This window comes from Grammomys surdaster, unplaced genomic scaffold, assembly GCF_004785775.1.
Source record: "Grammomys surdaster isolate TR1022 unplaced genomic scaffold, NIH_TR_1.0 205, whole genome shotgun sequence".
Lineage (NCBI taxonomy): Eukaryota > Metazoa > Chordata > Mammalia > Rodentia > Muridae > Grammomys > Grammomys surdaster.
The window spans coordinates 3,768,544-3,787,663 of record NW_021604650.1 but is presented as its reverse complement, the minus strand read 5'-3'; the positions used below and the strand labels follow the sequence as shown (position 1 = coordinate 3,787,663).

The window sequence follows — 19,120 nt, the reverse complement described above, 5'->3', positions numbered from 1 at the left end:
AAGGGAGGGAATGAAGAAAAGAGCCGTGATTGGGTAGTAATGCTGTGGGCGGGGCCTAAAGCTGCTGGGCCTGGGGCTTGTTTGGCCAATGGGACGCGGCCGGGGCCTCCCCTGCCAATTGTGCTCAGTTGGCTTTATTGGGGCTGCAGCTCCAGTAGCTGTGTGCCACTTCATTTAAGTTTTAGATGCCCTATTCCAGGATTCCAGTTAGAAAAATGAAAACCGAAAAGAACCGCTTCACCTGTGTATTCCCTTTGGCCCTTTTATTTTGCAGGCTTGGCATAAATTATGACATCTAGATTCTGGATTCTAGGTTCATTTGTCTTCAGAAAAAAAAGGAAGGAAGCCCGGTGTGGTAGCACACACTTAAAATACCAGTACTCTGAAGGTAGCAAGCAGGAGGATCAGGAACTCAAGGTCATCCTTGCTTATACATGGGCCAACATGGGGTATGTTAAACTCTGTCTTAATAAAATGTTAAACTGGGCTGGGATGTAGCCCAGCGGTAAACTACTTGCTTGGAATTGTTTAGCTATCCCCACCCCCACCCCTTAAGAGAGCTTAGGGTCAGTATCCCGATGGGAACCTCAACACTTTATGGGTTTGGGTGAGTCTATGGGAGATTGTGCATAATAGGTGCCCCTACATATTAGAGGAAACATGAATGATAGGAAAGGGCTACTTTAGGGGTTGAAATGGTCTGTCTCTCCCTCCGGAAATCTAGCTGTAAACAACCGCTGTGAGACTTTCCTGCTCTCACGAGGTAAGGGAGTCTCAGGGCTGCTGCAGTGCCTTCATCCCTCACCATAACCAGGAGGCTTATTGTCTTTCCCGAGTCCCAGGCGCTAAGTGCTTTACATACTACGACTGCTTCACTTTCCAGCAAGAAGTCCTCAGAGAGGGGCAGGGCTTCTGAAGGGAAGAGGAAACATGCTTGGTTTTGTTTTCTATCAACACAGAGAGCTTACAGGCAAGCTATACCAAATTTTAGTAAAAAGTAATCTGCTGTACTCATGTTCCAGAAAGTACAACAGAAGGAAAGCTGACCACTATGGCTGAGAAGTGTACATCACAGCATGAGGAAAGCTGACCACTATGGCTGAGAAGTGTACATCACAGCATGAGGAAAGCTGACCACTATGGCTGAGAAGTATACATCACAGCATGAACGATATATATAGAGATAAAAATAATAACGTATTATCCAGGTGGTTGTGATGCCTTTAGTCCCAGCACTTGGGAGACAAAGGCAGGAAGTTCTCTAAGTTCAAGGTCAGATTGGTCTATAGAGAGAGTTCCAGGACAGCAATAGCTATACAGAGAAACTCTGTCTTGAAAAACCAATAATAACAATAACAACAACAACATTAATAATAAATAAAATGTTAAGCTAGGGACTGAGAGTATAGCTCAGTGTTGGAACATTTGCCTGGCATTCGCGAGGTCATGGGTTCTTTTTCTAGCACACACACACACACACACACACACACACACAAATTAAGCTAATTGAATACACTACATAATCCTATCAGTATTCTCAGTGAAACATCAGTCATGAAAAAATACTGTATGGCCTGGAGTGATGGCTCAGCAGTTAAGAACACTGGCTACTTCTTCAAAGGATATAAGTTCCATTCTCCACACCCACATAGCAATACATAACCAGAGGACTAGAAACGCTCTTGTGGCCTCTGTGGGCACCCAGACACACATGTAATGTACATACATACATGCAGGCAAACACACACATTTAAAAATACTGTATTATCACACTCACTGAAGTGTCTGCATAAGCAGCTCATAGAGACAGAAAACAGAATGGTGTGGTGAGAATGGGGAAGTTTTTTTTTTTTAAGTAAGGACTCAGTTTCTGTTTTACAAAATTAAAAAGCTCTACAGACTGACCACACAATACTGTGAATACATAACTGAACTGTGCAGTTTGAAACTGTGAGGATGGCAAGTTAATGTTATGCATGTTTTACTCCAAGAACAAATTTTGTTTCACACACACACACAAATGCAAGAAGAGAAAGACTAAAGAGCAAGTAGGATTTCTCCCAACAATGTAAGACTGGCATAAATGAGATAGACTTATTACTCAGCGAGAGAACTCAAGTTGTACTTGACACAGGGTGGAAAGATGGCTCTGTGGTGTAGAGTGCTTATTGCTCTTCCAGACAACCAGGGTTTGGTTCCCAGCAGCCCCATGGCTGCTCACAACTACCTGTAACTCCAGTTCCAGGGGATCTTCTGACCTCTATAGGTCCCAGGCACACACATGATACACTGGCACGCATGCAGGCGAAACACTCATACACATAAATAAACATTTTTAAAAGAAGGGCAGAGGGAACAGAGAAGGTAAGATCTGGTAAAGGCATCTGCCACAGGCCGACAATCTGAGTTGGATGCCCCTGAACCTACATGGTGGACAAAACGTGCCTACTCCCATTAAGTTCTCTGACATACATGTGTGCCATGTGTATGCATACACACACAGACTTGTGTGTACACACAATAAGTAAATAAATATGGAAAGGCAGGATGGAGGAGACAAAAGGAAGAGAAAGGAAGGGAGGGAGGGAAGAAGGAAGGAAGGAAGGGAGGAAGGAAGAGGGGAGGCAAGAAGGAAGAAGGAAACCATGTATAGTGGTAAGCCTTTAATCCCATCATTAAGCTGAGGGGGAGACCTATAACATTGTCTACATACTGATTTCCAGTCTGGTAAGAGCCACATAGGAAGATTCCAGTGTCAAAAAGACCTCACCAACCAACCAAAAAAGGAAGACAGGGAAGGAGAGAAGTAACTCCTTGTGTTCATCAGAACTTCCAGCTCTTAGGAAACTGGATGCCACCAGGGGCTGAGAGAAAGGCAGAAGTCTTAGAGTAGGTGTCAACTTGCCACAATTCAGGAAATTGCCAAGGTAAACTCCCTACGACCTGGACATCCACCTGCTGGAAGAGGAGGCCTTCCACCATTTATAGGAGACAGCAGTGATGAGTGCATGAGGCCAACCTCAGCCTGAGTGAGCGCTGGAAGCCCGAGTGGTGTCAAGCCTACAGCTAGTAGAATCAACAAACAAGATGCATGTGAAAAACATTAGTACTGAGTGCAAAAATGGAAAAATGTAAACAACAGAATGCACTTGATACAGGACACCATGTTTGTAAATTGCAAACACATCCACACAGAAGACAATGCCATGTGTGGGACGGGATAGGCAGGGTCTGTTAAAGCATGTGTGGGACGGGACAGGCAGAGTCTGTTAACGCACAGTGAGGCGAGGTCTTGGGAGAAGGGGAAGGGAGAATGATGGAAGGGGGGGGGAGATGAATTACCACAACTAGAGAGGAGCCTCCTTTACCATAAACTGAGAAATTGGGTTGACTCAGTTCTTTATGGGAGATCATAAAATGAGACAGTGGATGGACATGGAGGAAGACAAACACTTTGTAAGATAGGAAGATGTGGGTTCAAATCCCAGATGTTCCACTTTTGCAAACTGCCTATTCGGTTCTGTCACGGATATTTATTGAGCATCTACTCAGTTCCAAACAATCCTGTGCACTGAAAAGCAGTGAACAAAGAGAAAGCAGTAATGCCAAAAACTCAGGACTAGAGAAATGGTTCAGGGGTTAAGAGCGAGTACTGCTCTCGTGGAGGACCTAGGTTCAATTTCCAGCACCTATGTCAGGCAGTTCACAACTCCTGTGAGTCTGTTGATACTCACATGTACAAATGTACCACACGCATAAACATAAACCCAGTGCTGAAGGGAATGAGGCAGGAGCATTGCAAATCAGAGGTCAGTCTGGGGTACAGAGTGAAATTCCAGAACACATACACACACAAGGCTGCTTGCTCAGGATTCAATAGGTCCCAGGTTCAATTGCCATCTTGGAATAAACCAGGTTGTACAAGGGGGAAAGTCCAAGGTCATTCTCCACTACATATTGAGTTTGAGACCAACCTGCACTACACACAGAAAGAGAGACAGAGAGAGAGCATGAGAAAGCCAACATAGTGGTTGGTATATGCCTGTAATCACAATACTAGAGAAGCTAAGGCAAAAAGATGGGGAATTCAAGGCCAGCTTGAGCTACATAGGGAGATCATCTTCCAAGAAAAAACAAAAAAAGAAGGGAATGCAGACTCAGTACGAGAAAGAATTTTTTAAAAATCACTTTAGTTGCCCCTGGATTCTGAATTGGAGGAGGAAATATAAGCTCTGAGCCTCAGTTTTCACATCTGAAAAATGACAAAAACACCCCTCTGTTGGAAGCTGTGGTGAGTAGGATGCAGGAACAGATCCAAGAGTTTCGATTGCACAGGAGTGCGGGCTGGAATCCAGACCACCTCATGAGGTTTGAGAGCTGGGCAGAGAAAGCAACCCCATACCCACCCACACCCACTGACCCCATGCCCGTCCTTACAAGCAAGCACAAGCCTATCATTCCTGGTCACAGCTGAGGATGTCCCTCACCAAGGTAGCCTCTGGGTGGCGCCACGAGGCCCGCTACCCCGCAAGACTCTGACGTGATCCCGAATCAACTCGGCGCTCTGCAGCTCAGGCCTGGGAAGGAGGAGCGGGCAGGGCGGGGCGGTTGTAGAGGGCAGATCTTCGCTCCCAGGGCGACGGGGCGGGGCCGGTGGGGCGGGTCCTGTTTGGTGGGCGGGGCCGTGGCGGGCTCAAATGGGGGTGGCGCTGGGCGCCTAGGCCGGCGCGGGCCATGAGCTCTGCCCGGCCCCAGTTTAGCATCGATGACGCCTTCGAGCTGACCCTGGAGGACGCGGGGCCTGGGCCCGAGTCCAGCGGGGTCGCCCGCTTCGGGCCGCTGCACTTCGAACGCCGGGCCCGGTTCGAGGTAGCTGATGAAGACAAGCAATCCCGGCTACGCTACCAGGTGAACGGCCCTGCTCGTCTCACCCTCTTGTCCGGGATAGGGCGGGGCCCCAAGCCGGTCCCCGGAGAAGTCTTAACTCCCGAGCCTCTGCCTTGAGACCCCAGCGGAGCGGAAAACTGTCCCCTAGACGTGTCTGCTCATCCAGAATTATGTTCTTGTCTTCTGAGTTCCGAGTTCGGTCCCAGTGCAGCTGTGGAGAGCCACAAACCCGGACAAGGAACTCAGGCCTCAGCAACAGTGGAGAACCCACCTGTCCTGTAGACTGACACCCCAATACCACTCCTTGGAGTTTGGGGAGTACTTCCAATCTGAACCAGACCTTGTTCAGATGTTCTTGCAGTATCCCTTGAGCTTCAGGCCACATGACCTATGGAGAATCTGCATCCTCTCTGTTTTGAGAATCACCCTAAAAGTGGAGGTCCCCACACGTGATGTGTTTGCTCATCTCTTAATTCCAACCACACCATAAATCATTGTCTCAGGAAGCCTCCCCCAACCCTATCGTTCTTTGCGACATAGGAACCAGTGGCCTCTGCTATGCTATACCAAATCCAGAGTCTCTATGTTGGGTCCCTGAAAAATCCTATGAGCCCCATTTGAGTGGTCACCTGCTCCTGGGATCCATGCTGGCAGCCCTCCACCCACTCCTGCTAGCTTCTGTGCCCAGGTTTTGGTTTCTGAATCATCAAACCGGTTACACTGGGAGGGCAGGGAGAGCCAGGGGAGCAGCTGCCAGACATGCCAGGCAGGAGCTGTCTGGCTGCTTTTCTCCTCACCCCAGAGGGGAGTGAAAAGGCCCAAACCCTGAAACCTCTCTGAACCTTATGTTTTGAAACAGAACCTGGAAAATGATGAGGACGGAGCCCAGGCCTCTCCAGAGCCTGATGGGGGAGTCAGCACCAGGTCAGGGCCAGGTGGGGACCACCCTGCATCCCAGGCCCCTTGTCTCAGGCTCCTGTCTGCAAGAACCTGCCCAGTCCCCAACCAAATGCACTTATCTGTCTTATAGGGCTCCCTAGCCCTACTTCCTCATGGAATCTCCTGTCTAGCTAGGACGCCTTACCTCAGTGCCCCGTGCCTCCATCTGATCACTGCCAGGCTTTCTGTCTTCTGGGGATCCTCAGTTTAACCCAGCCCCCACCTTCCCTTTTCATTCCTTGTAACATGCACCCCATTCTATAATTCACTCTCACCCCCTACCCTTGACCTCTTTTAGGACCCTCTCTCCTGCAGGGGTTAACCTCAGTCCCTGTATATACCCTGAGTTTATCCCTGTCCCTTTCTTTATTTCCCCCCCCCGCCCCCGTCCTTCTGTCCTTCAGAGATTCCGGGCACACGTCTATCCGTAGCTCCCAATGGTCCTTCAGCACCATCAGCAGCAGCACCCAGCGCTCCTACAACGCCTGCTGCAGGTGAGAGCCTCCTCATTTGGGGTTCAGCTTCCAAGTACCCCTGCTTCTGCCTGCCAGCCAGCCCTGGTTCTTCACCTGCTTCACCTCCTTGACCTCCATCTTGCTCTCCTGCCACTCAGCTGGACCCAACATCCTTTGATCCAGAAAAACCGCCGGGTAGTGCTGGCCTCCTTCCTACTTCTGCTGTTGGGACTAGGTGAGTGTCCTAAGGGTCTAACTTTCTTCCCTCCTATGAGCAGGCTCTGAAGCCCCTTAGCACTCTAGGCCTCCCTGCTAGAACTGAGCAAGAGGGGCTATGAGAGGATTAGCCCCACAGTCTTGGTCATCTGGCCAGAGAGTCACAAAGAGAGGGAAAAATGGAACCTGGTTCAGTGCTTTTTAAATTATTTCCTTTTTTTCTTTTTGTGAAGTTTGTTTTATTTTGTTCTGTTGTTGTTGTTTGAGATAGGAGTTTCTCTGTGTAGCCCTGGCTGTCCTGGAACTCACTATTTAGACCAGGCTGGTCTGGAACTCACAGAGATCTGCCTGCCTCTGCCTTCCCAGTACTAGGATTAAAAATGTCCACCACCACCACCTAGCCTTTTTTTTAAGTTTTTAAAAATTATAATTTCAAGTTTTTGTTTTATGTATGCAGATGTACCATGTGTGAGCAGGCTCCAGGGAAGTCTGAAAAGGGAGCTGGGCCCCCTGGAGCTGGGGTGGTAGAAGGTTGGGAGCCACTGTGTGGGTGCTGGGAACCAACCCTGGGTCCTCTGGAAGAGTAATATGTGCTCCTAACCTCTGAGCCAGCTCTTCAGTGCCTTACCCCCTTTTTAAGTGTTTTTGAGACAGGGTCTCATATAACCCAGACAGTGAAGTATGATCTGGAACAGTTGATCGTTTTTGCCCCTGCCTCTCATATTTTGGGATTACAGTTATATGCCACTATGCTCAGCTTACTTTCTTATTTATTTATTTACTAATTTATTTATTGGTTTTTCAAGGCAGGGTTGCTCTGTGTAGCCCTAGTATACACAGCCCTAGAAGTTGCTATGTATACTAGGATGGCTTCAAACTCAGAGGTCCTGCCTCTGCCTCCCAAAAACTAGGATTAAAGGCTTATGCTGTCTAGTCCCCTCCCAGTTGTTTGTTTGTTTGTTTGTTTGTTTAATTTAACCTGTTTAACCTACTACAGGATGGAGAAGTAATAGTTTTCATGTATTCTGTGTTGACTATTTGCAGCTCCATTTATTTCACCTTACAGAGTGAAGCAAAGTCCAGAATCTGTTCATGAAGGCAGGCCAGGTGCTTGGGATATTAGTGTCCCTGAGGCCAGGCATCGGGCCTGCCTCCTCTGTAGTCTGTGATCTTACCAGGACCTTTCTCCACCCCACATCGTTCAGTGAGAGAAACTGAGGTCCAGCATAGGCAGATTTCACAGCCACATCTTTCTTTCTTCTTTATGGGACTGAGATGCAAAGTCCCAAAGCATCCAAGGTTAGAATCAATGCGGGGCCATAATGAAGGACCAACTGTGGCTGCCTCCCTGGGTCCCTTTCCCTTCCTTCTCCAGGAAAGTCAGAATTCCCAGCCATCTAGGGCTACTGGCCAAAAGCCTAATCTCCACCTCTCGGTGTTTGAGTGTGGGAGACAGAGCTGCCACTTGCTAGCACCACTTCAGGCCAGGCATTGTTGACACCTACTGCTAGCTTCTCCTCAACCCAGCAAATCAAGTGTCGATAGCATCCTGACTTGGGATGTAAGGACACAAGCGCAGGCAGGAGAGTGGGCTTCCTCAGGTTGCAGCTGGAAGGCTGATGGCCTGAGATTGAGACCCACCCCATGACTGCCGAGCTTTGGGATCAACAGAAAGCCACTAAAGGCTCTAGGAAATGTTACTCTAAGAAAAAGATGTTTACTCTAAGACAACAGAACCTGAAGCCTTAAACCAGGGTCAGGGAATGAGTGTGAACCCTGTGTTTGAGGTGCTTTTTGTAGAACGTGAAATATACAAAAGTCCATGGTGGCCCCCTGGTTGCACCCTCTCCTGTCAGTGAGTCCAGCTATGACCTCTCCACCAAAGGCCAAATCCCTGCCTGGGACAACGTGCTGTCCCAGATTTCTCTAACCCAGGTTCTTCTTGTTCAGTCTCGTCAAGTGCTGGAAGCTCTTAGAAAGCTTCCGGTTCCCTCCAGACTCTGAGACTTGGCTGTGCTGTTCCCTCTGTGCTGAATTCTCTCTGCCTGGATGGTCAGTCACATATGTAGCTTCTTTGTCCCACCGAGTCATGGTTTAGTTTATCAAGACATTGCATGTAATGCTTAGGTCAGGGCCTGTGGTGCTATCATTCCTGCCATGCCTGCCAGGCTTAGAGGTTGCTGTCTCCCTGGGCTCACTTGAGGCAGTTGTTTCAAGCTCCCACACCGACCTCTTTCCACACACAGATCATAGCTTTCAGGATCTTGTTCATGTCCACTAAAAAAGGCCATGGGACAGGGACCTACTGGCCTTCCCATGTTCTTTCATCTGTGTGTATGTGGGTGGAGGAGGGTGTGTGTATGCCACGGCTCAATGTGGCCAGAGGGTAACTTGCAAGAGTCAGTTCTCTGCTTCTACCCTTTGGGTCTGAGGAATTGAACCCAAGTAGTTGGGCTTTGTGGCAAACTCCTTTACCTACTGAGCCATCTTGTTGTCCCCCATATGCCTTTTGAAGTGGAAGATACGGGGTCTCTATATAGCTCTGGTTGTCCTGGAACTTGCTATGTAAACCAGGCTGGCCTCAAACTCACGGAAATCTGCCTGTCTCTGCCTCCTGAATGCTGGGACTCAAGGTGCTTGCCACCATGCCAGGCCCCTATCTGCTTTTTATGGTGGGATTCTCAATACCAGCCATATGGAGGGTATACCGTAAGTGTTTCTCGAGTGACTGAAAGGTCATACCAAATGGCAGTAAAAATTCCCACTTCATAGCTGTTTCCCAGGGCCTGCCAAGTACCCTGCCCTGAACACACAGCTTGCTGAGCATCCTGGGAGGTATTCTGCCCAGGGAATATCGGTTAGGTGGGAGATGCATCAGGCTGAAGCCTGGCTGGAAGGCCCTGCCCTCACCCCTCCTGTCCTTCCCCTCCACAACCCCATGTGTGTGCAGTGCTCATCCTGGTCGGCGTGGGACTGGAGGTCGCCCCCTCTCCAGGTGAGTGTCCCTCCTGCCTAGGTCCTCAGCAAACCCTCCCAACTCCTAGCACAAATTAGCCACCTTTCAGGAGAGAGGGAGGCCTTCCCAGGCAGCCTTCATCCCCAGGGACCCCTGTCCCTGAGCTGTCGGTTTCTTTCTACCATAGGTGTCTCCAGCGCCATCTTCTTCGTGCCAGGCATCCTTCTGCTAGTCCCAGGAGGTAAGAATGAGGGCGGGGCTTGGTGGGGTGGGGCCAGGCACCTTCACTGACAGACACCACCCCCACAGTCTACCATGTGACCTTCATCTACTGTGCTGTCAAGGGCCACCGGGGCTTCCAGTTCTTCTACCTGCCCTACTTTGAGAAGTGAGCCGCAGCTGGCCAGTGGCTTACCAGTGACCCAAGGCCTCAGGTCACCTCCATGTGTCCACGGGTATTCCTCCAACCTACGTTGGGTTCTGTTCCTTTCACCTGGAAGGCAGAGGCCCTCTGGGACCCTCACAACCACCAGGCCTCTTTGGATTTGCTCAGGAAGTTTGGGGCATGCCAGCCTGGGGATATTGCCCCTTACCTGATGTGTGCCTTAACTTATTCCTGGGCCTGAATTCCCGAGTTGGTGTAATTTTGTGCTAATAAAAGAGTAGTTACTTCCAGCAAGGACAGTTGCACTTTTCTGCTCTACCAGCCCTGGCCCAACACACTAATGACCACAGCTCCCTTCTACAAGGTTTAGTAAAGGACGCACCTGGAGCTCTAGAGGACTGCCAACTTCCCACAGCAGCAAGGACAACCTGGATGATCTCAAGTGTGTCCAAAGTCACCATTATGTCCAGAGCAGAGCTGGATGAAGTAGTCCCAGCCTTTCTGCCTTCATCCCTGAGGAGATTCAACACCGCTGCCCACCACCCCCCAAAATACACACACCATAACAGGGGTCCTGGTAGTTATAGCCAAGGGCACTGAGAGGTGATGCAGGCGCGGGGCCTAGAGGCTGGTACCCTTGTTCCTGCCTGGCTCTGTAGCACTAGGCTGTCATAGCTGTCTCTAAATGCAGGTCATGTAAAGAGGGCAGTGCTCCTCTACCCACCCACTGCCCTATTTCCTAGATCCAGCGGTTGGGAGAACCAGGGAGCAGAGTATGTGGGATCACGGCATCTCTGTCAGGCAGCACAGTGACAAGGAAATGCTTAGAGCCACCAAATGTTTGAAACATCTAATTTTTAAAAAATAAGGGCCTCTAATAATGTCTGAAACTTAAATAAAAACCAGACTCTTTAAGGAAATCTGAGCTCACAGTAGTTCACAGGCAACAAGCTGTGCTGAGAGCTTCCCTCAAACCAAGTCTTAGAATCTTACGGCCTCAGCTCCGTTTCATAGATGAGAAGCTAAGGCTCTAGTTTGTAGATAGGGACCAACTCACCAAGGTCAAAAATACAACCCAAGCCTCTTCTAAAACTCAGGGAGGAGAAGAAAAGGAAACCAGGCTAATACCATCTGTAGGCCACCAGAAGACCAGCTGAATGAGTGTTCCCTCTTTCAGACCAAAGCTTGAGTGTCCATAGAGAAACAACAGGATGCTGGACACCTTCGAGTCCTGTGCCTTTATTGGATGAGTGGACACCTAGTCTTTGACCCACTCCTCTCTTGGCCCACTCAGACCTGCAATCAAAGCACCTTAAGTAACTTGACACTCTGCAAGTAGCTGAGGCTAGGACTATCTATATAGCTATACCATAGAGGTCTTGTGAGATGGCTACAAGGATTAAGGCACTTGCTGTGGAGCCTGACAGCCTGAGTTCAATCCCTGAAACCCACATGAAGGAAAGAAAAGACTCCCACAGGCTCTTTCCTGACCACCACACAAGCTCCATAGGATACTTGAGCACAGCTACACAAATGTGATGATTAAAAAAAAAAAACCAGTCGGTGGTGGTGCACACCTTTAATCCCAGCACTCAGGAGACAGAAGCAGGCGATCTTTGAGTTCAAGGCCAGCCTGGACTACCGAGGGAGTTCTAGGGCAGTCAGGACCACACAGGGAAACCCTGTCTGGAAAAAGGAAGTGATCAATGGAAACCTGAGGGAGCTGGAGATGAGGCCGTGAATAGATGAAACTTGTTATGGTGAGGATCCGAGTTGGACTCTCCGGAACCAACATAAAGCTAGACACAGTACTGGATGTCTGCCATCCTGACTCCTCCAGAGATGGAGACGGAGACAGGAGAATCCCCAGAAACTTACAGGCCCAGTGTCAGAAGTGGTAAGATGGCAAAAGCCGCTGCCTGTCTCAAAGCAAAAGGCGAAGAGCAGCTGAGGCTGTCCTCTGACCTTGCATGTGTGCTATGGTGTTCTCACGTCCAAGGAGTGTCGAGCCGCCATGTGTGGGAATTAAACCAAAGTCCTTTGCAAGAACCACTGAGCCACCGCTCCAAAAAGTGAAAAAGACAAAACCCAAGGCCATAGTTTATATTAGCAGTGCATTCACACAGTTATAATCAGATAAACATAATGAGAACAAACAGAATGAAAAAGGATAATTACAAAACTTAACTAAAAAGGAAGCTGGCTCCTAGACGAATACAGTTATTATACATACCTCACAGCTTAGATTCAAACCCTAAATCCTACTGTAGAAAGGGGATCCTACTGAGTCCCCCAAGTCATCCTCTGTCCTCCATATGTGTGCCATGGCAGGCATCCACACTCACAATAATTTTGTTTTTGTTTTTTTTTTTAAGACAGTTTCACACCAGGAGTAGGTGTAGACACCTTTAATCCCAGCACTCAGGAGGCAGAGGTAGGTGAATCTCTGGATTCAAGGCCAGCCAGGTCTCCATAATGAGTTCCAGGACAGCCTTGGCTACACAGAGATAGCCTGTCCCCCCCGCCCCCCGCAAAACAAAAACAAAAACAAAGAGCTTCACTGTGTAGTCCTGACTGACCTGGAACTTGATATGTAGACCAGGTTGGCTTCAAATTCAAATATGTCTGCTTCTGTTGCCACAGGGCTGGCATTAAAGTCTGTGCCACCACGGCTAAAAAAATTTTTTAAGCTGGACAGTGGTGGCGCATGGCTTTCATCCCAGCACTTGAGAGGCAGAGGCAGGTGGATTTCTGAGTTCGAGGCCAGCCTGGTCTACAGACTGAGTTCCAGGACAGCCAGGACTACACAGAGAAGTCCTGTCTCAAAAAACAAAACAAAACAAAATTTAAGTGAGCAGATTCGAATCTAATTCTATTCCAGTATACATCATTTAAAATTGTAACCAATGAGCTTTTTTCTGTTTCAAAAAAAAAAAGCTCTTTCCCTTTCTCTTTCCCCTTTCTCTTTCCCAGCCTTCTCCTAGTTTAAATAAGAATTCTTCATTTGGATTATTCAGTGGTATACTCTGCTTCTGTTTCCTTCCCGGCTAACCTTAAATGAAGGTCACAGGGACAAGTGCAGGAAGGCCTGAGCCTTCACTTCCCTTTGTGTCACCTTTGTCTCTGCAGAAAACTTTTTCCACTCAAGGCCCTGACCGGTCACCTTCAGCACTGCCACTCTCTCATGCCTGAGTCGTCTTTTCTCTGCTTCTTTTCAGACTTTGGAATGTAAGTAGGTGACTCATGCCTTCCCCTGTCCCTTGTGAGTGTTAGAATCCAGGCGCCCGAACCTCAGTCTGGGACTGAATCCCCCCATGCCAGCTCACTCCTGACTGAACCCCCCCCATGCCAGCTCACTCCTGACTGAAACACGCCCCGCCCCCGCGCCCCCCGTCCCCCCTCCTCCCCGTGCCAGCTCACTCCTGAGGCCCAATACTGAGCTCTTCACCAGCCCTTGCTCTCAGGTTCTTCTGGAGTTGAAAGTTCTGCCGGTCTTGCCTAGGCCTCCTGTACAGAGATTACCAGCATGGACTACCACACCCAGATTCAAGTTCACTTCTCACTTATTTATTTATTTACTCATTGCAGGGGTTGCGTAGGGGTGGGTGGACAAGGCATTAGCCTGCCAAAGAACAACTTTGTGAAGTTGGCTCTCTTCTTCCACCACACCAAACTTCAGGGATCCAATTCAGGCTTGGTGGCAAAAGCTTTTACCTACTAAGTCATTACCAGACACAAGTTCATTTTTCAAAAACAACCCTTTATGTACACAAGCAGTGGGAAGTGTTCTAGCTACCCTCTCAATTCATCATGTCCTAGGAATTCCCCTAATGCACTATGCCTCATTTATTTGAATGCAGCCAGTGCTGGGGAACTCCCTACCTCACCAGTATCTAAAGAGATTCAAATCTTGTTCTCCAGTGAAAACTGCAACCAGCTTCAATTTTTTTCCCGGGTGGGAGGAGAAGACAGCACAGGCAGATACTGGAGTTGGGTGTGGTCAAAGATGAACCAGCATGAGGTGTGGGGGGAATCTCTCCCAAGTTGAGAAAGGGTGTGGTAGTCTGGTTCATGCTGGTGTCTTGGCCTCCAGGGGCAGTAGGATGTCCCTGAAGGTGCCTCAGCCTGTAGATAGCATCAATACAAACTCTGCCAGAAAGAGGGGAAGGGAAAGGCCAATCCAGGTCAGGGATTGTAGGAGGTTCAAGGTGCTAGAGGCATGGGAGAGGTGTCTGAAAGGGTGACTCACCGTCAAAGTCTATGGTGCCATCTCCATTGAGGTCCATGTCTCGCAACATCTCGTCCAGTTCAGTGCCCTCTAGTGGTTCCCCCAGCAGAGCTGGTGCTGCCTGTCGCAGCTCCGCCACTGTGATCCGTCCATCCCTGTCCTTGTCAAACTATTGAGTAGAGCGTCCAAGCACTTGTATGCCACATTGTCTGCATATTTGGCTCTACTCGCTTTGTTTTCTTTCCTTATTTATTTATTTATTTATTTATTTATTTATTTATTTTGGTTTTTCGAGACAGGGTTTCTCTGTGTAGCCCTGGCTGTCCTGGAACTCACTCTGTAGACCAGGCTGGCCTCGAACTCAGAAATCCACCTGCCTCTGCCTTCCAAGTGCTGGGAGGATCCTTATCCTCCTGCCTTCTCTACCTCCCAAGTCCTGGATTACATGTGTATGCCACCATGCCTGGTTTTCTTTGGTGCTGGGGATTGAACCCAGGGCTTTGTATATACTAGCTATACACTTTATCAACTGAACTACCTCCTATTCTTGGTTTTACTCCTGACACTACCTGTTGCCAGGCAATGATGCTCTCCACCTGCTGTCAATCCCTCCCCAACTTCAAAAACCAATGTCATCTCCTCCTATGGTGAAAAGTTTCCCTGATTTGAAGACCTGAACTGGGAGTCGGCCAGGCCATCCCTGCCTGTCCCTGGACCCTAGTCCTGCCTCTCTGGGCCTCCTGAAGGCTGAGACTTCCTAGTAAGGATGTAGACCATGCTTGCCACCCATTGCTACACCTCTATATGTCTTACCTCTCGGAAGGCGATTCGTAGCTCCCTCACACCCAGCATGTGAGCTGTCTCCTCCCTCAGCTTTGGGCTTATCAGCTCCACAAACTCTTCAAAATCCACAAAGCCGCCCACTGTGGACCCAGGCAGAGCATCACAGTCTGCTTGTTGGCAATGCCACACTCCTTGTCTTCCCACCAGAGCCCTGAATCCACAAAGGCACACCCAGCTCCTTGCTGATAGAGGGGTTTCTTGGATACTGGGTGCTCAGAGATACTCCTGATCTCCATGAAGGCCAGTGGGCCAAAAATGACCTGGCTTTAGAGCAGGGAGCCCAAGTTCAAATCCTGTTGCTGTATGAGACCTTGGGTGGCTTACCAACCATCCTACTCTCATCCTGGGATGAACCTGGAAGAAGCTACTCCATGGAACAAGGGTATGGTTGCTAGAAATCAGGGTTATAGAGCTGAGTGGGAAGCACTACATACCTTTCCAAAGCACTGCCACGTCATCAGCCCCCAAGACGCGCCAATAGGCAAATAACAACTTTGAGGGGGAAGAGATGATTAACCCTGAATGCTCATTGTGTTTGTTGTTATTGTTGTTGTTGTTAGAGGCAGGGTTTCTCTATTTAGTCCTGACTAGCCTAGAGCTCATGGAGAACCTCCTGCCTCTGCTTCTGCCTCCCCAGTTTTCAGATTAAAAAAATGTGCCTCTACTCGGTTTGGGGATTTGTTTTTGTTTGTTTCGGGTTTGGTTGTTTGTTGTTGCTTTGTTTTGTTTTTGTCAGCTTGGCATAAGCTAGGGTCATCTAGGAAGAGGGAACTTCAGTTGAAGAAATGCCTCCATCAGATTGGCCCAGGACCTTTTCTTGATTAATGATTGATGTAGGCAACCCCATTCCATTGAGAGTAGTACAACACCGGGAAGGTGGTCTGGGAAGGGATAAGAAAGGTAGTTGAACAGGAACCTGGAGAGCAGGCCAGGAAGCCCCATTTTTCTAGTTTCATTTCAGCTCCTGCCTCCAGGTTCCTGCCTTGAGTTCCTGCCCTGACTTCCCCTCAATGATGGATTATAAAGTGTAATACAAAATAAACCCTTTTCTCTCTAAGTTGCTTTTGGTCATGGTATTTATCACAGCAATAGAAAGCAAACCAGGGTATGTACATCAAGGGTAAATCCCATGCTCCTCTTGGAAATTGTAAAACTAAATAAAGAAGCCATTGCAGCAGATGGCTCCATGGATAAAGGTGCTTGCCACCACTCCTAATGACCTGAGTTTAGTAGATCCCTGGAAGTCCCATGATAGAAGCACTCACTCCTACCAACAGCTAGCTGTATTCTGACCAAATGCACACTGTGGCACATACATCCTATCCCCTACTAATAATAACTAAAAATAAAGATAATGTGACCATGGCCCACCCACCCTCTAGTTAACCAGGCTGGCTCCCAACCCAATCACCCAGCAGGGCTCCATCACTGACTGCGCATCTTCACGTGCTGGGACACTTCTAGTAGTTCCATCTCTGTGGGCATGTAGCCCAGCGTCCGCATGCAGTCACCTAGTTCCCTGTAGCCAATGTAGCCATCCTGGTCAGTGTCAAACTCCTCAAAGGCAGCCTGGAGCTCTGTAGGGATTAGCAGAAGTTAGGCCAGGAGGCCAGCCCTAGGTCACTTTCCAACCCCACCTCCCCAGCAACAGTGAGGGACACTCACCCTCCAACTCCTCAGGGCCCAGTTCACGATCCTGTATTAGGAAGGAATAAGCCAATGTGTCCCGTTTTGCCGCAGCTCCTCCAGCCTCTGCAAGTGCACTGGGCAGAGCTGACCCCACCAAAGCAGCTGAAGGCAGTTGAAATCCTACAGACCCCACAAGCAGAAAACAACCTTCTCCCTGTGCTTTTGGAACTTCAAATGAGTTTTCCTAGATATCTAGTGTGAGGTCAGCCTCTGTTTACTATACCAGATGGCCTGAAGCCAACTTTGTCTCACATGGCTCTCCTGGTCTAGGATACAAAAGAGCATAACTCTACCCTCTCTTGTAGTTCCCAATCTGAGGCACAAGATGTATGAGGCCTTGGCTTGTAGGAACAGGAAGGGATAAAGATGAGAATTACCCTTAGCCCCCGCCCCCAGCTCCCTGACCTTTCCAAACAGGCGGTTGAGCAGGGGCCCATAAGTCCTCTGGGCAGCATCCTGCTGGGGATCAGAACGGTGGTGTCGGTGGGACTGTCGGTGAGAGGCTTGCCCAGCAGGTGCTGAGGATGGCTCCTCCTGCCCCACTTTGGTCCTTGGGTAGTTCTTGCTGCTTCCTGAGGCCTCAGAGCCCTGGCTAGAGGACTGTTGCCCAGAACTGGCTTTCTGGGACCCTAGGTGCCAACTCTCCTTCTTGCTCCTTCTCCTGGTGAAGGCGGGGCCCTCAGCAGCACTCCTGGGAGAGTCAACTCCTTTAGGGATCTTCTGGGGGTTGGGGACCAGCTGTGTGCTGTGCTCTGTTGCCATGTAGACAGTAACAGGACTCAGCGATGCAGCTCCCTGGAGTGCCCTTGCTTCTCAGGGCCCAGAAAGCTGCTTATGGCCCCCCAGGCTTGAGTTGATCACCTGGGATCCACAGTGAGGGGGATTAGGGTAAATGAGTCAGACAGACAGCCTAATCCCTGCCCTCTGCCCCAGTGTGGCCTGGCAGCACCGGATGGGTCTTGAAAACTGTTCTCAGGAGTGAAGGTGCCAGGACACAGCAGCTTCAGGGAGCTCATACTTAAACTCAGCTACTTCTTGCTTAGTAGAAGCAGCTAATTCATCATTCTAAGTCTCAGTTTCCCCATCTGTGAAACGGAGACACATTGCTGCATTTATCCCAGAGTGTATCATAGCTGAACTACATGTAGCCAAGAAGACCAGTGAAGGCCTCTAAGGCAGGAGGGGGCATACTAGAAAAGGTTGAGTCCCCTATGGTATAACATCCTGATTGAGGTATAAGGCATATGAAACTTTTAAAAAGAGGCCTGGCCAGTGGCCTTGGATGCTGATGGAGAAATGGAGATGACACAGCCTGCCCTAGGCCAGAGGAGCTCCTTGCAGAGGGTCTCCATTGTCTGACCTTGTTGGAATGGGGGGCCCTGGCTGGCAACTTAGCCCTATGGAGCCACGGTTAGGGTTTCCAGGAGAGCAGACCCATGAATGATTGATGCTCCCTCAGCTTGGGTTTCCTGCCTGTCTGCCTCCATATCAACACTGGGTGCCATGCGGCAAGCTCCATCGTGGGACCGATTGGTAGTTGGACCTTGGGCAAGCAGGCAGCACCCTGCTCCTTCTACCTGGCCTGCACCTCCCAGGTAAGCCAGGCCCTGAGAGAAGGGCATCCAGGCTCTGAGGCCATAGGGGCTGGAATTCATAGAAACTTTGCCAAGAAAGAGGCTGAGGTGGGGTGCCATTGGCAGAGTGGCTGCAACCACGGACTCCGGGCATGATCTAGTTGTGTTCCAGTAGCTAGTCCCTCTCCACCCTCAAAAGGACGCTTTCGTCCCTCCACCAGTTGTGTGAGGTAGAGTAAGAACAGCAGAAGGCACTGGGGGCCCTGGCCACCTCATTGTCATCATCCTGCAGAGCCACTGCCTCCCTTATATAGAACCTCCAGGGACAAACAGGGCCACCTGTGCTGAACTCTGAGGTGCAGGGAAGAAACACAGGTGGCAGTGCAAGACACTGAAGCAGTCACAAACTGCTTGCAGTACCCTCCTAGCCACAGCCCTCACCTGGTGTCCTGAGGCAGACGCTAATGGCACTTTCCTTCCTGGGATTTTAAACATTTGGAACGACAAAATATCAGGATCTTGTGAAGGGATGAGCCTGTACTTTTCTTTCTTTCTCTTTTGGGATGTTGGCATATGTATCCCAGGCTGACTTCAAACTTCCCAAGAAGAGAAGTCTAGCCTTGAACTCCTGACCCTCTTATCCACTTCTCCAATGGCACATTGCAGGTGTGCACCAGCTGTTGTTTTGTTTGAGAGAAGCTTTTAAAACTCTGTATTGTAGCTGGCCTTGAACTCATGGCAATTCTCCTGCTTCCACCTCCCAAGTACTGATATTACCAGCATCACAGCCTTTGAGTGGTTTTAAACTGTCTTGTGGAACACTAGGGGTTGCTCCCACAGCTCTGACTCGGAGCACATCTCTCGACTCACACGGGTGTTCCACTATAGCTCTCCATCCTAAAACAGCACTTACAGCTGAAGCTGGGCATGACAGTGCACTCCTCATGA

At 49.4% G+C, this 19,120-nt stretch overlaps 2 protein-coding genes across 11 annotated transcripts; one reads left to right on the top strand and one right to left on the bottom strand.

The window, feature by feature from the left end:
* Positions 1 to 4,693: 4,693 nt before the first annotated feature.
* On the top strand, positions 4,694 to 15,601 carry Tmem134 (transmembrane protein 134). Of its 9 annotated transcripts, none has more exons than XR_003711892.1 (8): positions 4,714 to 4,908; positions 5,747 to 5,811; positions 6,231 to 6,320; positions 6,440 to 6,516; positions 9,448 to 9,492; positions 9,641 to 9,694; positions 12,968 to 13,066; positions 14,646 to 15,601. XR_003711892.1 is itself a non-coding variant. In XM_028770903.1 (7 exons), the coding sequence occupies exons 1-7, from the start codon at positions 4,735 to 4,737 to the stop codon at positions 9,843 to 9,845; spliced, it is 588 nt and encodes a 195-aa protein (XP_028626736.1). In that variant the 5' UTR covers positions 4,702 to 4,734; the 3' UTR covers positions 9,846 to 10,132. The 9 variants fall into 9 exon arrangements, 7 of the variants coding, with proteins under 7 accessions (XP_028626738.1, XP_028626736.1, XP_028626739.1 ...); XR_003711893.1 differs by lacking the exon at positions 14,646 to 15,601 and adding an exon at positions 13,303 to 14,393; XM_028770903.1 differs by lacking the exons at positions 12,968 to 13,066; positions 14,646 to 15,601 and adding an exon at positions 9,763 to 10,132 and having other exon boundaries at positions 4,702 to 4,908.
* Cabp4 (calcium binding protein 4) lies at positions 13,384 to 17,424 on the bottom strand. 2 transcript variants are annotated; one of them, XM_028770899.1, is made up of 6 exons: positions 17,004 to 17,424; positions 16,575 to 16,605; positions 16,343 to 16,486; positions 14,880 to 14,989; positions 14,088 to 14,235; positions 13,384 to 13,987 (listed from the first exon to the last, which is right to left on the bottom strand). In XM_028770899.1, exons 1-6 carry the CDS (start codon positions 17,358 to 17,360, stop codon positions 13,959 to 13,961), a joined length of 819 nt encoding a protein of 272 aa, XP_028626732.1. In that variant the 5' UTR covers positions 17,361 to 17,424; the 3' UTR covers positions 13,384 to 13,958. The 2 variants fall into 2 exon arrangements, with proteins under 2 accessions (XP_028626732.1, XP_028626733.1); XM_028770900.1 differs by having other exon boundaries at positions 16,421 to 16,486.
* Between the last annotated feature and the right edge of the window lie 1,696 nt (positions 17,425 to 19,120).

Excerpts from the sequence above, each read along its gene's own strand:
- Tmem134 (XM_028770901.1), top strand. The coding sequence starts at position 4,735 with ATGAGCTCTGCCCGGCCCCAGTTTAGCATCGATGACGCCTTCGAGCTG. Across the intron at positions 6,321-6,439 it reads TCCTACAACGCCTGCTGCAG|CTGGACCCAACATCCTTTGA; the intron begins GTGAGAGCCTCC and ends CCTGCCACTCAG. Across the intron at positions 9,695-10,202 it reads CCTTCTGCTAGTCCCAGGAG|GTTTAGTAAAGGACGCACCT; the intron begins GTAAGAATGAGG and ends CCCTTCTACAAG.
- Cabp4 (XM_028770899.1), bottom strand. The coding sequence starts at position 17,360 with ATGGCAACAGAGCACAGCACACAGCTGGTCCCCAACCCCCAGAAGATC. Across the intron at positions 16,606-17,003 it reads TCAACCGCCTGTTTGGAAAG|GATCGTGAACTGGGCCCTGA; the intron begins GTCAGGGAGCTG and ends TTCCTAATACAG. Across the intron at positions 16,487-16,574 it reads GGGCCCTGAGGAGTTGGAGG|AGCTCCAGGCTGCCTTTGAG; the intron begins GTGAGTGTCCCT and ends TAATCCCTACAG.